This window comes from Verticillium nonalfalfae (assembly GCF_003724135.2).
Source record: "Verticillium nonalfalfae strain VnAa140/NRRL 66861 chromosome Unknown scaffold_134, whole genome shotgun sequence".
Lineage (NCBI taxonomy): Eukaryota > Fungi > Ascomycota > Sordariomycetes > Glomerellales > Plectosphaerellaceae > Verticillium > Verticillium nonalfalfae.
Window position 1 is genome coordinate 34,541 of NW_021167359.1, and position 16,992 is coordinate 51,532.

The following is a 16,992-nucleotide window of genomic DNA, read 5'->3' on the forward strand; positions in this document are numbered from 1 at the left end:
CCACGCTGATTCAAGGGCGACATGGCTTGCCTGTAACTTGGAATACAAAGCCTTCTGACTCCCGCCACGGGTCGAGAGCCAATGAGCCCTACGCTGTGTGAGTATGCGAAGCGATCAAGTGTTTTAACAATTGGCATCCCAGGGGTAGCACCAATTTTGAGCACCGACATATCAGGAGCCCCGGCCAGGAGCAGGTGGTGAATGATGAATCACAGGGCCACCGGAATCTGAACAACACAGTTCCTAGATATAACGGACATCGTAAGGTTTAGGTCATGTATGTTGCAACGTTCTAACAACTTGTGTATCTGTTGCACTCCTCATATCACTAAAATGTCTATCGCCTTGACTTTGAATGCCTGACGTGAAGGGTGGGAAGTACAAAAGCACTTAACCATCTTCGGCTAGCGCAATGATGAGTGGGATCCACCATAGCTGCCTGGTGGGTCTTCAGTGGCCTCAAGCTCTACACCCCAAAAGTGCCTGGTCATGGACATCTCACAGCCTCACAACAGCTTGGACGCGTCTCATCGGCGACCACATATCATGAGGACATGGCGCCCGCTGCATCGAGAGGGGATGTCACCCTGAATGACGCGCTTGGTAAGGAAATTTGAACAATTCTAGGCCGAAACGCGGTGTCTACAGATGCTGATCTCATCAGATGCCATCACTGGAGGCACGCTAAAGGTCAGGGGCACTGGCTTGGACGACTTAATCTTTCTCCTTGATGAGAAGAAAGCCAAGACAGCCAACCTGTAAGTTCGCCAATCTTGCTTCTCACGAATCAATGTCTATTCCCGAGTAGCCGCTGCATTCAGGCGGCTGAACAACCTTAGATCCATTCTGGCCGATAAGCACTACCATCGCATCTTCGAGGCTCTTTTCAGATGTGCCATTACAGAAAAGCAGAGCTACTACAGCGGAAAGAAAACCACGGCAGCATCTGCTGCCACACGGCTATCCAAGTGCGCTGAGGCTCTCCGCCTGGCTTTGAATCATGGGGCCTCCAAGTTGAAACGCAAGACGGTACTTGCAGTCATCGACCACATCACCCAGACGCTGCCGGGGCCAGACAACAACTCCCATGAGATGGTGGAACCGCTTCTGCAGAACTACATCAAGGCCATCGTTGCTCTCTTATCTCACCAGGCTAATGTCGAACACCTCGCCACGTTTGAGGGAAATGGTGAGGGCTGGTTGGATTGCATCGACTTCTGCCTTGACTCGATGACATCCTACCTCGATGGTAACGAACACGACACAGGCGCAAGCGCCCGCGCATCCCCCGCACCAGGAACGTTCTCAACACTGCGGTCTACTCTTACTAGCACAGCGAGTCAAAAACAACCGACACAATTTCATCGCAGTACACTACAGGACTTGCTGCACTGCCTATACCTCCTCCTCACGCCGCCAAACGCACCTATTACTAGGAGGTCCAAGCCAATAGCAAAGACCCTTGTACAAGTCTTGAGCTTGAGACACCTCGGCCTGAGCCGGATCACCCATCTTGCATTCTCTTCTCTCAACATCATCCTGACAAGCACTCAATCTCATGACCTTGTTCGAACCAAAGCTTTGGCCGCAGACGTCGCGCCGCTCATCAGCCACTGGTGGCAAGGTCGAACGGTTTCGAAGGACGAGATGCTCAACTCTGTGCGAGATGAGATGTTAAAGACCATATTTGCCATACATCTGCATCTAGAACGACTGCTACAGGATGGAGATGACTTGTCAATCAAAGGTGACGTGGAAGATCTCTTCGACACTTTGTGGTTAGAGTACACGAGGCGCAACGAACAATCGCAGCTGCATATCGATGACATTAGCTTCACAATAACAACCCCTGACGACTTCTTCCGTCTCCGCTCATTCGGTCTCCGCCCGCACAATCAAGACGGCGAGCGCAAGTGGGTGATGCTCCAAGTCTTAGCATTCCTTGAGAAAGCTTTGTGGAAAGCTCAAGCCCCTCGGCAATCGCAACATGAAATTGGAACAGAAGAAATTGAGCAGCCCCGCAAAAAGAAACGTCGAATCGACGCAGCAAACGACCGCCTTCAGGGCAGGCTGAAGTCTCCCAGTACCGGGGTTCGACGAGCTACTTTGCAACTAATACCTTTTCTTCTTGGCCTCGACTTCATTTCTGCCCGTGAAGTCCTGAATCTTCATACTGAGCTGCTTAGCTTTTTAGGCGAGGCCGGGTCCACAGCCTCGTGGGCCATGGTGGCATACAGTTGTGTTGCTGAAGGTCTCGGAAAGGGTCACGAAGATAATACTTCAACTTGGCGTCCGGTCTGGCAACTCAGCGCAAGAGCTGTCAGTCTTCCAGCCACATGTCGCGCTGCTTGTCATTTGATGCGATCTATCCTAGTTTTCGAGATGCTCACGTATCACAGCGTCTCAGACGAGATCACAAGCATTGTCACAACCGCCGATGTGAATGGGCCTGCGATCCTAGTTGATTCCTCTATAGCATTGATGCTGCAACTTATACTCCTCCGTGGCGTCAAGCTGCCAAACCAGAATCAGTCAACCTCGCATCACGTCATCCGGTGGGTTTTCCTGCGCTGGAAACCAGGTTAGTTCCGCCTTCCAAGCTACTGTAATGAGTACAACTTCTTACAAGATTTAGCTGATGTGGCATTTGCCTCGCTTCACTCTCCCCACGTACACCCGGCAGAACTCGCCAACTTGGTCCGGGCTTGTTGTGGAACTGAAATGCTCCCTATTCAATCACGGCCTGTGTCGGGAACCACAATCTCTCAGGCATGGAGCGCGTATCAGCAGACTGCCCCTGTTACAAGCTTTCTGCTCTTATTATCCAGCACCGCCTCAACAGCTAAAGAGGATTATCGAGCTTCTCAAGGCAATAACATAGTCCTTGCGCATGATTCGACCAATATACACACAACCCAGAGGCTGATCCTCGAACTGCTGTTCCCCAAAATCGAAGAACTACAAGAGCTCTGTCGATCATGGGGCAAGAGAGAAGGCAGCTCACAATTGTCACTTGAGAAATTACAGAGTTTATTTTCTGCTTGTGTCGTTGGTACACTGTTAATTCCACAGGTCGAGCAACTCAACTCCCGACAGTCCAGAGATATTGAGGCAGCAACCTTCACACTTCTAGACTCAACATTGGACGCCGTTCTCAGCGCTCCTGAGAATCAAGCCTTCTTCGAGCTTCTTCTTGGAGAAACGTCCCTCCATGTACCTGCACTCAAGACGGCCGAGCTTGGAAAATTTGTCTTGCACTGCCCCTACCTCTTGCGTCTTCTCTCCCGCTGTGCCGTAACACTTCGTCAGCGATCAGCCAGAGAACCATCGGGTCGAAATATTGATTTCATGGACCTAGACGATGAGTTCGACTCGCAAGAAAGCGGAACAAGTAACTCCGTCAAGATACCAGATGTCCCTCGTCGCAGCGCAGCCCTGCAATGGAACAGTGAAGCCTTCTATCTTTCGACTGCCTTACGACTTTACTTCCTCGAGGCTATCGATAAAGACAGAGAAAAGATCGGTTTTGTTCCAGAGCCTTTCTTTCAGCAACTGTCCAGTCTCTCCAGACAAGACTTTCTGTTGTCCACGGCCGTCACATCTGAAGTGTTCAATTCAGACTTCACTATCAAGCCGGACGAAGCGCTTGTGATCGTTGAGAAGCTTGGTGAGATGATTGGAGAGACGGAGTACACCTGCTGTGAGACGATACACTCCATGAGCCTCAGCATCATCAAAGGACTTTTGCGCGTCTGGTCAGACAGCAAACACGACGTGGCTACTTTTGTCGGCGACCTCTATCACTATTTCGTCAAGGCATCCCTCCCGAAGAATAGTCTTTCACCTCGGTCCCAGATCGCACTGGCTGAGCTTCTATTTTGCTTGCTACGCGAGGATCCTCAGTATGGCAGCAATCTTGGGCTTGCCTCTTGCCGTACTACCCTCCTTTCAATTCTACAGCAGGGAAGTATGACCGTCAAGTATTTCATAGCCATGCGCTTGCCTGAGATATTCGCCCTATATGTGCTCAAGACACATGACGAAGTATTTCTGGATGTCTTAGAGAGCTTGCCTACGGATCCCGGACAGATCGAAGGGATCGGATTTCGAATCTTGGTTCTGTCGGAACTTGCTTGTCGGTGGCCAACGCTCCTCCGCAGATGCACATATCACATCTTCGAGACTCCAGGCAAGATAAAACAGTCTAGCCAGTACGCCACTCGATGTCTAGCTAAGGTCTCAACCGCCCTGAAGCTGGAATCACCCAAGGAGCTCTTCAGGATTTTCAGCCCTCAGCTGTTCTACACTTGGCTCGACGGTGATGAACTTGAAGAGATGCCGTTTGAAATTTTCGGATTCACGAGTCTCGAGGACATGCTCAAGACGGCACAATCTGAGGCTGCAGCACTAATGTTCATGCGAGGTCAGGAAGAAAGCACTGCCAGGCTTGCCCAGAGACTTTCCATTACCCCAGCTACGATGATCAAGCAAGGCTTCTCGAAGATCGCAGCCTATGCAATGGCTCACGATACCAGCGCAGGCAACTCGATTACAGCAGCGGAAAGCCGTATCCGCAAGACCTTGGGTAAGGAACCATATCTTGACGCGATTTACGCCAATTTTGTCGACATAATCGCAGTCTTCTTCGACGTGTTCGATCAAGAAGACCCGATGGACAAGTATTTCGGAAAAGACGAAAATTTTGTCTACGCCGCCATTGCCATGTCGGAGATGAAGAGTTTCTCCCATTCGGATGTTACTCTTCCGGCAAATCAGCAGCCAATGTTCAAAGGGAAGCATCTTCTCAGACAACTTTTTCATCTATGTAATCGGACGGAGTACGAGTTGCAAAGCATATGGACTCCAGCTTTGGTGGTGTGCGTAGCCCGAAGGTTATTCAACACCGTTCACCCAGCGCTGGGGTCCTTGCATGCTTGTTCCGTGTTGCGCAAAGTTCGCATTCTCATTTGCCTGGCTGGCTCCATTGCGCTCGATGTGTATGCCCTCGAGATGCTCCTCCACTCTATTCGGCCCTTTATCGTCGACTCCGAATGTGCAGATGACGCGTTAGGAGTCACACAATACCTCATCAGTAAGGGAGCTGAGCATCTTGAGCAATCACCCTCCTTCCTCGCAGGATATGCTCTCTCGACTCTCGCATCTCTGCGTGTCTTCCTCGAATCAAGTCAGTCAAGCACCACACAAGAAAGCCAGTTCAAAGCCACCATGAATAAGGCTCAACATTTCCACGCTTGGTTTTCCAACTTTCTTGCGCAATACGATTCTCCGTCTTTCAAAAGTCAAGACCAGAAAAACTCCTTCAAGTCAATTACACAATCCGCCTCGAATATTCGAACGTCTGGCAATGCGGAGAGCGGCACTCACGAAAGCACACTTCTTCTGGAAATCTTGAAAGATGATGATTGCGAGCAGAAACTGTTGAACGAGGCTGCCCGAGATCTCGCCCTTGGTCTGCTCTGTGGGGACTTTGTCATTCCACCATCTGCGAGATACGATGTCATTAGCGATGACGAAAAAGCTCTCCACCACGGCGGCCTGGTTTTGAAGAGCTGCAAAGCTCAGGCTCTCAGCAATGAATATCTAGCATGGGCTGGACGTGTTGTCGGCAGAGCTTTTGCTGCCTCTGGAGAGATTGAGCCAGAACTGCTCCGCGAATCGCAGCTGTCGAGCAGCCTCAAGCTAGCTCCTGGAGCTAATGGCTCAGAGCGAGGGCTCTTTACTCTGTTACAGCAGCTCACAGTGAGCAAAGACTCATTCACCGCAGGGCTGGCAGAGTCTGCTTTGAGGGCTGTGGTTTCGGAAGCTGCAGCAGAGGAGGATGAGCTTTTGACCACTGCTGCCCAGAAGACACTGCCCGAGCCCTTGTATCTTGCCTCCACCTGGCAACCTTATCGAACGCCGCCATCAGACACTGCTTCGCAACGAGTGCAACAAGATGAGTTTTCTTCTACTATGGAAGACATAGAGGATGCAGGTTGGATCCGAAAAGTGGTCACGTATCTGGTCCAGGCTGTCCCCGAGTTCATCATTTTGAGCGAGCTACTGCCCATTTTGACACATGTCAAAGGCTTCGCTGAGAAGGCTCTTCCTTTTATCCTCCACTTAGCTCTCTGTGGCCAAATGGAAAAGCAGCAAAGTGCCAGAAAATTCCTTTCTGACGCCTTGAAGGAGTGGCTCGCAGTCTCCAGCGAGTCATCTCATCACAACCAGAAGCACCTACTCAACGCTCTGCTCTATCTCCGAACACAACCATTGCCAAATGAGTCTTCCATTGCGGACCGCGCCAGTTGGCTAGATGTTGACTTCTCTTCCGCCGCCGGTGCTGCATCAAGGTGTGGGATGCACAAAACTGCCCTCCTGTTCTTTGAGGTAGCAGCTTCCCAAGTCACCCGAGCATCACGCAGGTCATCCACTATCCGGGAGTCTCATACACCTAGTGTGTTACTCAGTATCTTTGAAAACATTGATGATCCCGACGCTTACTACGGCTTGCCGCAGACTTCCAGTCTATCGAACGTGATGGCGCGTTTGGAATACGAAAATGACGGGTCCAAGAGCCTAGCCTTCCGCGGAGCCCAGTTCGATAGCCACATCCAGTCCAAAGATCCAGCCTCGCAGAACGATGGCCTGTCAATGGTCAAGGCTCTGAGTACGCTGGGTTTATCAGGGCTTTCGCATGCTCTTTTGCAAACCCAAAGTCTTGTCGAAAACACGAATTCGCTTGAAAGCACCTTTGGCACCGCCAGAAGGCTGGAAATCTGGAATCTGCCAGCACCAAATTCGAGTGAGAACCATGCGGTCTCCGTTTACAAAGCATTTCAAAGCATCCACCAAGCCAATGACTCTTCGGCAATCCGGCAGGCGATTTACGATGGGTTTGGACGAACAATGGCCAGTCTGACCAGTCGCGGCCTGAATGCCGCCAACTTGAGGCATCATCTTGGGGCGCTTGCTGTGTTGGCCGAACTCGATGACGTGGTCAATGTCGCGGACTTTGGAGAGCTTGAGGCTCTGCTTGACCGTTTCGAAAACCATGGCGAATGGATGAAGCGAGGGAGGTATGTATCATGGAATTGTTTGATTGAAGAGCAACCACTGACCCCATCAGGTATGACGATGTCAGTCAGCTCCTGTCGTCGCGTGGTACCACGTTGAGCTTGCTGAGCCAACAGCCAAAATTGCGAGCGGCAGCCAATCTTTCTATCAGCCAAGCACGACAGATCGAAGTCCGCTGCAAGCTCATATCATCTGGCATCTACCGTTTCCATCGCGCTACGCAAGAATCACTCAACATATCAACATCTTTAACAAATTTGATAGTGCCGAGCGAACATTTGGGACTAAATTTTGATGCAGCCGCCAAGATAGAGTCAGCCAACTCACTCTGGGATCACGGCGAGATGGTCTCGTCGATCAGGATGCTGCAGAGCATCGACAACGACTCTGTATTCAAGAAACAGAGTATCCCGGTCAGTCGTTCTGATCTAATGTCCAAAATAGGCTACCAAATTTCAGTAGCCAAATTGGAGAAGCCACATGACATCCAGAGGAAGTATCTTGAGCCTGCCTTGAAGGAGTTGAAGGGACGCACCGACGGCAAGGACGCGGGCAAAGTCTTTCACCAATTCGCCATGTTTTGTGATGAACAACTGCAAAACTCCGATGGGCTTGATGATTTGGCAAGATTACAGAATCTGAAGCAGGGCAAAAGCGACGAAGTTGCACAGTTGCGGTCTTTGATTTCCAGTGAAAAGAACTCGCAAACGAAATCCAGATACTCATCCCACCTTACCAGAGCGCAACAGTGGTTGCATCTCGACGAGCAGGAGCTTCGCCGGGTAGAGCAGACGAGGAGCGAATTCGTGCGCCTGAGTCTAGAGAATTATCTCCTGTCTCTCATCGCGTCCGACGAACACAACAACGATGCACTGCGCTTCACGGCCCTATGGCTTGAAAGATCGGACGACGATTCCACCAACGACGCCGTTCGGAGACACCTCGACAAGGTTCCCACCCGAAAATTTGCAACCCTCATGAATCAGCTTTGCTCTCGTCTGCAGGACCAATCAAACATATTTCAGAGGCTTTTGATCAACCTCGTCTATAACATATGTATAGACCACCCATACCACAGCATGTATCAGGTCTGGTCTGGCGTCAAGGTAAAAGCAAACAGCAAAGACGAGGTGGCAGTGCTGCGACACAAGGCAACCAACAAAGTCAAAGATCAACTAGAGAAACACCCTACGCAGGGCGCAATCTGGCATGCCATTGACAGAACAAACGGGCACTATCACCGACTGGCGGTTGACCGCGACAACCCAAAGTACAAAGCAGGGCACAAGATCAACCTCAAGGAGACGACTTCGGGCAACTACCTCGTGGCTGCTCTGAATAAGTACCAAATCCCGCCACCGACGATGCAGCTCGAACTGTCCGCGGACAAGGACTACTCTAAGGCTCCAATCATCGCGAGGCTCGAGCCGCAGATGTCGATTGCTTCGGGGGTAAGCGCTCCAAAGATCATCACCGCAGTTGGCACGGATGGCGTGCGATACAAGCAATTGGTCAAGGGGGGCAACGACGACCTCCGCCAAGATGCCATCATGGAGCAGGTGTTTGCTGCCGTATCATCTTTGCTCAAGCTGCATCGCGAGACCCAGCGGCGCAATCTGGGCATTCGCACATACAAGGTCTTGCCTCTGACATCGGCTTCAGGCCTCATCGAGTTCGTCCCGAATACCATCCCGCTTCATGAATTCCTCATGCCTGCCCATGAGCGGTATTATCCAAAAGACCTCAAGGGAAGTCAATGCAGAAAGGAGATCTCTGCGGTGCAGGGCAAATCTGTGGACGCGAGGGTCAGTGCCTACCGTAAAGTCAAGGAACGTTTTCATCCTGTCATGAAGTACTTCTTTATGGAATACTTTGTAGACCCCGACGAGTGGTTCGTCAAGCGAACTGCCTACACGCGAACCACCGCCGCGATCTCGATGCTGGGACACATTCTTGGCCTAGGCGATCGGCACGGGCACAACATTCTGCTGGACAATAAGACAGGCGAGGTGGTTCACATTGATCTGGGTGTTGCGTTTGAGATGGGCCGCGTGCTGCCGGTGCCCGAGCTGGTACCGTTCAGACTGACGAGGGACATTGAAGATGGTATGGGCGTCACCAAAGAGGGTGTGTTCCAGCGTTGTTGCGAGTTCACGCTCGATGCGCTAAGGGAGGAGACGTACAGTATCATGACCATCCTTGATGTTCTGCGGTACGATCCTCTGTACTCCTGGTCTATATCACCGGTACGGTTAGCAAAGTTGCAGGGTGGCAGCGGGGATGGGGATGACGACGTGGCTGGAAGGGGAAAGACGAGGGTGAACGAGCCTTCGGAGGCAGACAGGGCGCTGGAAGTGGTGCGCAAGAAGCTTTCAAAGACATTGAGCGTCACAGCGACGGTCAACGATTTGATCAACCAGGCCACGGATGAGCGGAACCTGGCTGTATTATACTCAGGTTGGGCCGCCTATGCATAGATGATACACACATGCGATGAACTTATTCAGAGAACTCTAACAGTTCGTTTTAATTCGCTTTCCGCATCTAAGCGTAATGAAGGAAATTGACCTCCTGTATCTACGGTCTGAGGCCACTTGTAGGGTGACAGCTAAGAAGGTCATCAAACGATTATGTCAGCATGCCTTATCTACCGAGGAAGCGCGATAGGAAGCGCGTAAAGTGGATGATGTCGTCGTTGCGGGCAGCTCTCGCCTCAATCCACCCCGTTGTTGCCCATCTCCTCTCCGTGTCTTAACTCCGTGAAGCAAACCCACCTCAACTGCTCCCGTTTCCTTCAGCGTGTTTCTCGACAAAGATAATTGACGAACTTCCACGACACCAGATTGGCGGGCCACTTCAGTAGCCTCTTTTTAAAGGCATTTTCACCGCATTGCTGGACGAACAGGACGACTCTGTAACTCGGACACCTTAGGCTGCGTAACAGCTTACTTCAAGTTGTTGCAGGGCCTCCCGGTCCTGTCGATGCCGTCGAAACCGAACCACCCGGCCGACGGAAAACTGCCATCGCGGGCCACAGGCTCGGTAAGCTCAGGCCTTCGCACAAGCCCAAGCTCATCGGGTGCACTGGGCGACGCAAGCATTAGCAGCCCATCGCGGCGGCGACCCCGCGTCGACTCTGACGTGCACGCGTCCCTCTCTACACCGCATCTTGCGCAACAAAACCAATACCTTCCGTCTTCGGCGTTTTCAGAAAAGCCAAGCCCAAAGCGCTTCAAGTTTGGCGCCGACACCGCTTCCATGACGACCATGTCTAACAAGACGAAGGGGAAGCTCCCTGAAGTGATTGACCTTACACAGCAGAGCGCCTTCCGGCCATACTCGGGCGCCAAAAAGATCGTGATCAAGAACCTCAGGCCACCCACGCAGACCGACAAGACCGAGCAGTATTATGATCGGACACGGCAGCAGCTCAAGGATGCCCTTCAGTGCATACTTCGCCACCAGCCTCTCCAACTGCCAATGGAGAGGCTGTACAGGGGCGCGGAGGATATCTGCAGGCATGAGCAGGGGCAGGAACTATATCGGATGCTACAAGAGCTATGCGAAGCTCACTTGAAGCAAGCAACCTTGCGATCCATCATCGACAGGTCGCCAGGCCCCTCAAATATTGACATGTTGCGGAGCGTCTTTCTCCACTGGCAGGATTGGAACAAGGCAGTTGTGAGTGCCACTTGCGTTCGTTCTTCTCAAGAGCCAATGCTAACACATGGTTTCAGATAGATATTCGGTCTATATTCAGCTACCTCGACAGGACGTATCTTCTTCGGGAGAGAACGCTGGGCTCAATCAACGACTTGACAATCACGCAGTTCCGGAAGATGCTCTCGTCTTCGGCCAGCAAGGACGCTACCAACCAGACACCTTTTACTCGATGTCTCCGCGGGGTGTGCGAGCTGATCTCTTACGATCGAGTGAATGACGCTCGATTCGACGCTCGATTACTGAAAGAATCAGTCCGTATGTTCAACGTGCTTAACGTCTACCAAAAGTCGTTTGAGCCGGCCTTTCTCCACGACTCGGTCAACTTCTTCCACGAATTTGCAGATGAGAGGAGCACAGCAAGTCTGAAGGAGTACATCCTTGCATGCGAAAAGCTTTTGAAGGATGAGGACTACCGATGTAACGCGTACAACCTTGACAGCACGACCAAGAAGCAACTTCTCGATGCCGCCCACGGCATCGTGGTGAAGGACTACTCGGCTAAGCTTCTGGATGTCGAAAGCTTGTCGAAGCTGCTTGCTGATCACGAAATCGAGTCGATGCGAGCTCTCTACGACCTCCTGCGGTTGTCGGGGATCCAGGCGAAGCTCAAGGACCCGTGGAAAACCTACATCCAGGAGGCTGGAGCAGCGATTGTGGGCAACGTAGAGAGAGGAGACGACATGGTCATGAGGTTGCTTGAGCTGAGGCGAGCTCTGGATTTGGTCGTGCGAGATGGCTTCAGAGGTGATGAAGTCTTTGGTTACGAACTGAGGCATGCCTTCGGCGCTTTCATGAACGACCGGAAAACGACTTCGGGGTGGAGCACGGGAACTTCCAAGATTGGAGAGATGATCGCGAAACACATTGACATGCTCTTGCGAGGCGGTCTCAAGGCTCTTCCCAAGAGTCTGTTGTCTGACAACAAGGATCGGGCTGCTGCCGAAAAAAGCGGGCAATCAAGTACGGCTGACGAGGATGCCGAGCTGGATCGCCAGCTTGATGCTGCCCTTGAGCTCTTCAGGTTCATTGAAGGGAAGGACGCCTTTGAAGCTTTTTACAAGAAAGATCTGGCCAGGCGGTTGCTCATGGGCCGAAGTGCGAGCGAAGATGCCGAGAGAAACATGCTTCGAAAGCTCCGGGATGAGTGCGGTGCCAACTTTACGCGTAATCTTGAGCAGATGTTCAAAGATCAGGAGCTCGCCAAGGAGGAGATGCAGCACTTCAAGCAATGGTCAGAAGGCACGAATGCTGAACAACAAGTCGATCTGCAAGTCATGGTCATCTCCGCAGCGTCTTGGCCGACATATCCCGACACGAAGCTCAACCTGCCTGAAGGTGCTGCGGCCGAGATCGAACGATTCGAGCGGTGGTACAACCACAAGCATGACGGCAGAAAACTCTCGTGGCCCCATTCGCTGGCTAACTGTACGGTCAAGGCCATCTTCCCGAGAGGCACGAAAGAACTCCTGGTCAGTGCGTTCCAGGCCGTTGTGCTTGTGCTGTTCAACGAGGTCGATCTCGAGGGCTTCCTCAGCTTCGGACAGATCAGCACAGCTACGGGACTTGCGGGTCCGGAACTCCAGCGGACACTACAATCGCTCGCCTGTGGCAAGGTCCGAGTTTTGAGCAAACACCCCAAGGGAAGGGATGTCAGCGAGACTGATACTTTTACCATCAACAAAGCTTTCACTGATCCCAAACTTCGGATTAAGATCAATCAGATTCAGCTCAAGGAGACGAAGGAGGAGAATAAAGCGACACATGAGCGCATTGCCGAGGACCGTAAATTCGAGACGCAGGCGGCCATTGTGCGGGTGATGAAGGCGCGCAAGACGATCGGACACAGCGAGCTGGTGGCTGAAGTGATCAACTTTACTCGCAAGCGTGGTCCCGTTGACGCCGCCTCCATCAAGAAGCTCATAGAGACGTATGTATCACGAATCTGTCGGTTGTTTCCTTCGCGTACTGACTCTTTGCAGGTTGATAGACAAGGATTACATGGAGCGCGACGGAAACATGTATACCTACATCTCATGATCGCCCACGCTACAAATAGACATCAGGCAGAGGCAACGGTGAGGGTTAATTTCTCGTCGGAATGCGGCGGTCTTGGTTCCTGGAAATGGTAGACGACTGCCTAAACTTGAGGGTTCGGTCTTGGTTATAGAACCTGCCAGTAACATGCATGATACATCCTGCACGGCACGATCAATTCCCATCTCGCTGTGGCACCAGGCCGAGTCGGTCTCTTTGGCGTGCCCACAGCACAACGAGATACCTATCTAGGGGGGCACCTAGGTTGTTAGGCTCCACTTGGACCCTGCCCCGGAAAATCGTTCCGCCTGCCAACGCGGGGTCCCAAAAAAAAGTTGGACAAGAACTCCCAAAAAATTGAAGCTGACCCGTTCACCGATAAAAGATAAGGAAATTCGACCGCAAATCTCCTCCCCAACGTAGCCCACGAGCAGCGACTATTCGACCGCCCACCCCCCCCTCAACTTCCGATCTCGAACCTCGATCTTTCAGCAGTGTTTTGCGCAAGCGAACTAGAACGGATACCAAAGGTTCATCAGACAACCGTTGCCCAAAATGCCCAAGTCCAAGCGCAACCGCCTCGTCAACATGACGCAGGTATCCAAGAAGACGCGCGAGGACAAGGACAAGCTCTTCGCCAACATTCGCGAGGCCGTCCCCCAGTACCAGCACTGCTTCGTCTTCAGCGTCGATAACATGCGCAACAATCACCTCAAGGACGTCCGCCACGAACTCTCCGACTGCCGGTGCGTTCTGTCCACGCCCCTTGCCCATCATATGTTCAACCCCCAGATTGACTGACAATCCCCCCCGCCCGCAGCCTCTTCTTCGGCAAGACGAAGCTCATGTCCAAGGCCCTCGGCCAGACGCGCGAAACCGCCCTCCTCGACGGTACCGACCGCCTGACGCCGCACCTCAGCGGCACCGTCGGCCTCCTCCTGACGAACCGCGACCCCTCCGCCATCACGACCTACTTCGAAGGCCTCTCGCCCGTCGACTTTGCGCGCGCTGGCACCACGGCGCCCCGCGAGTTCGCCATTCCCCAGGGTGTTCTCTTCGCCACCGGCGGTGAGGTGCCCCGCGAGCATGACGTTCCCATGGAGCACTCGATTGAGCCAGAGCTGCGCCGCCTCGGCATGCCCACGCGCATGGTCCGCGGCCGCATCGTCCTGGGCGAGGAGGAGCCCGCCGAGGACGCGGCCCCCGGCTACGTCGTCTGCAAGGAGGGCGATGTCCTCGACTCTCGGCAGACGAGGCTCCTGAAGCTCTTTGGCATCTGCATGAGCGAGTTCCGCGTCGAGCTGATCGCGTACGTACCATTCCACCCTCTTTTGTCACGAGAACGGCCCACCAATCTCTCTCTCTCTCTCTCTCTCTCTCTCTGCTGCAGCGGCTAACCTTTGCATAGGTACTGGAGTGCCGCGACGGGCGAGGTGACGGACCTGAAGAAGGCCACCGCCATGGAGGAGTAAAACTGGAAAGGGTCTCATACGAAAAGAGAGGAATGTTCAGCAGCATTTGCGTAAAGGTTACGAGTGGTCGTACGTGTGGAAAGCGATACCATCATGACGAACTGCGGAGTTATGGCGTTGGTTGGTAAAAACAGAAATTTGCAACATCACCTTCGTTGTCACGACAGTAGGGAGACGTACACACGAAACTACGTGTCGCCCTCACATCTAGCGAGAGCAGGGGGCGGGGATCACGGACTAGGACATGTCGGCCCCCGGTCTACCGAATGAGCTAAAGAAGCCGTGTCGGCTGAATTGAGGTTCACTACTCGTACAAAACAAAATCAGGCCGTGTCGAGGGCTCTGCGTCGATGACTTTTCTCTGTTGTTACCCCATCCTCGTCTCCTTCGCTGAAACTCCAGATCAGTAGGCACGAAGACCCTTACCTCTGATCTTACCTGCTGCGGGCCGGAGGCGCTGAGCGATCATCGTTGGTAGTCTCGGTGACTACTTCGTGATCAAGTGTACCTAGTAAATACAGACAGAAATGATACCTCCCTAGCGAATGACGCCGGCGCAGGACCGTGATATGAAGCGGTAGTCCTTGCTGGCAGGCAAGGGCAACAGGAGGAGAGTGGTAATGAACGGCGGACGGAGCAGGTGGTGGCTCAGCGTGTGTCGTGTGCGGCGTGAGCCCCGACCAAAACTGTTCTGGTTACAGAAGTGAGCAGGCGAAGAGCTGGCACCCACCGCAGGATCGCGACATCCATGGGGGCCGCACGTGTCTGATTAGTAGCGACGAAGCTTGCGTGGGTCCTCGTAGCCACCGCCGTCGTACCCGCGTTTCCTGTTGTCGTCGTCGCGCGGGCGGTCGTAGTCTCGGTCCCGGTTGTCTCTGCCGTCCCTGCTGTCCCTGCTGTCCCTGTTGTCCCTGTTGTCCCTGCTGTCCCTGTTGTCCCTACTGTCTCTGTTGTCGCGGTCACGGTAGCCGCCCTCACCTCTGGGCCGAACGGGCTCCATGTTGCTGCCTGTGCGTCGGTTGTCGCGGTCTCGGTCACCATAACGATCACGCGGGCCACCGCCAGATCGGTCATCGAACGAGCGACCGCTGCCGCGGTCGAACCCACCACCATTGGAGAAACCGCGATCACGGTCTCCGAAGCCGCCACGGCCAGGGCCTTGGGGCGCATCACGGGGGAAACCATTTGGACCGCCGGGACCGCCGGGACCGCCTGGACCGCCGCGGTCACGGCCGCCACCAAAGTCACCTCCACCACGGAACCCACCGCCGCGGCCGCCAAAGCCGCCGCGGAAACCTCCACGACCGCGACCGCCGTCAAAGCCACCTCGGAATCCGCCCCTGAAGCCTCCTCCACCGAAGCCACCTGGCCCGCCCATGGGCCTAGCAGGGAGGGCCTTCGTGTAGCCTCGGCCGCCGAGGCCACCGCCGAAGCGGCGGGGCTTCCAACCCTTGACTGTGCGGCCGCGTTCGACGTCTACCTTGATACGTCGATCTTTGATTCGAATTCCATCGCAGGAATCTAGAGCAGCTACTCACCGGCGCGCCGAAGCGCTTGTGTCAGTCAACTTTACCTTCAGCATACCTTTGCGCGGATGGTGAGAGGAAGACAAGAAGGAACAGTAGGAAAACATGATTGGAGACGAGGCAAGCTTGAGGGCCTATGGGAGTCTCGAGGGAGGGAAAAGAAGACGCAGGCGAGCCTGAGGGCCTTGCGTCTTTTAGGGGGAAAGGGGGCCGGATGAGGCCGAGCCTCGTCATGGGCTGAACATGTTGCAATGGCAATATTACCTCTCATATCTCTTTCGCGCTCGAAAACGACGAAAGCATATCCTCGATGGGGCTTCTTCTTCTTGTTCTTGGATTTTTCATGGGCGTGCGTGTCAGTGATGATGCGAATCTGGCCATCTGTTAGCAAGAGCTGTCATTCGAGTCAAGGCGCAGTACGTACGCGCTCAATGTTGCCGAAACGACCAAACTCTCGCTCGAGGTCTTGTTCGTTCGCCTCGTAGGACAGCCTTGCGACAATGAGAGTCTTGAAGGCGTCGCCGCGAATGTTGGGGTCTTCATTCGGCTTGTCTGTTGGACCCCACGTCAGCAATGCGCACTCTTGGAGATGTCCCTAGCTATGGAAAGGTTCGCTTTACAATCAACAGGGCCTTCGGCCGCGAGCCGTTCGAGCTTGGCCTTGTGCTCCTGCTTTTTGCGGTCTTTCATCTGCAGCCAGCTCTCCGTGGGAACGTAGCCATCCTGGTCTTTGTACTCGGCGAGCGCGGGGAGGAAGGCAGCGATGCCGGAGACGGGAGCAGTTCGTCGTTGCTCAGGCGCATGGTCGGGGGGCGGAACCCATCGCAGGGGCGGGCGCGGCGCGAACAGCGCAAGCAGGTTGGGTGGGAGCTTGTCAGTCATGTTGACAAGCGGCGAGCATAGTACGGCAGGAAACGAAGGTCAAGAATTGAATGAAATCGAAAAGAGGTGCGCGTGCGCGCGATGACGATTCCCAGTGGGACGAGTTGGTCGCGGAGGGGGTGATGGCACTTTTGGTCGTCGCGTCGTGCTGCAATTTGAAGGGCAGCAGTCGAGACAGCAGAGATCGATCGTGTCGGCAAAGCTCCACAGTTTAGGAGGCCAATTTAGCTGTCGAGACGCCGCTGCAGGTCACTCCGAGCCCGCAGGAATGGACCGTC

The 16,992-nt window shown here is 53.6% G+C and overlaps 3 protein-coding genes across 3 annotated transcripts; 2 read left to right on the forward strand and 1 right to left on the reverse strand.

Moving 5' to 3' along the window:
* Window positions 1-554: 554 nt before the first annotated feature.
* Window positions 555-12,837, forward strand: TEL1 (Serine/threonine-protein kinase tel1; the record flags this gene model as incomplete). Its single annotated transcript, XM_028635866.1, has 12 exons — window positions 555-603; window positions 665-758; window positions 840-1,189; window positions 1,592-2,091; window positions 3,073-3,700; window positions 4,232-4,423; window positions 4,475-4,738; window positions 4,955-7,079; window positions 7,130-9,534; window positions 10,022-10,758; window positions 10,815-12,727; window positions 12,780-12,837. 12 exons carry the CDS (start codon window positions 555-557, stop codon window positions 12,835-12,837), a joined length of 9,315 nt encoding a protein of 3,104 aa, XP_028491748.1.
* A 552-nt stretch (window positions 12,838-13,389) lies between these two features.
* MRTO4 (mRNA turnover 4) lies at window positions 13,390-14,306 on the forward strand (the record flags this gene model as incomplete). Its single annotated transcript, XM_028635867.1, has 3 exons — window positions 13,390-13,580; window positions 13,655-14,143; window positions 14,243-14,306. 3 exons carry the CDS (start codon window positions 13,390-13,392, stop codon window positions 14,304-14,306), a joined length of 744 nt encoding a protein of 247 aa, XP_028491749.1.
* A 769-nt stretch (window positions 14,307-15,075) lies between these two features.
* D7B24_001645 (uncharacterized protein) lies at window positions 15,076-16,714 on the reverse strand (the record flags this gene model as incomplete). Its single annotated transcript, XM_028635868.1, has 4 exons — window positions 15,076-15,836; window positions 16,097-16,205; window positions 16,257-16,384; window positions 16,453-16,714. 4 exons carry the CDS (start codon window positions 16,712-16,714, stop codon window positions 15,076-15,078), a joined length of 1,260 nt encoding a protein of 419 aa, XP_028491750.1.
* Between the last annotated feature and the right edge of the window lie 278 nt (window positions 16,715-16,992).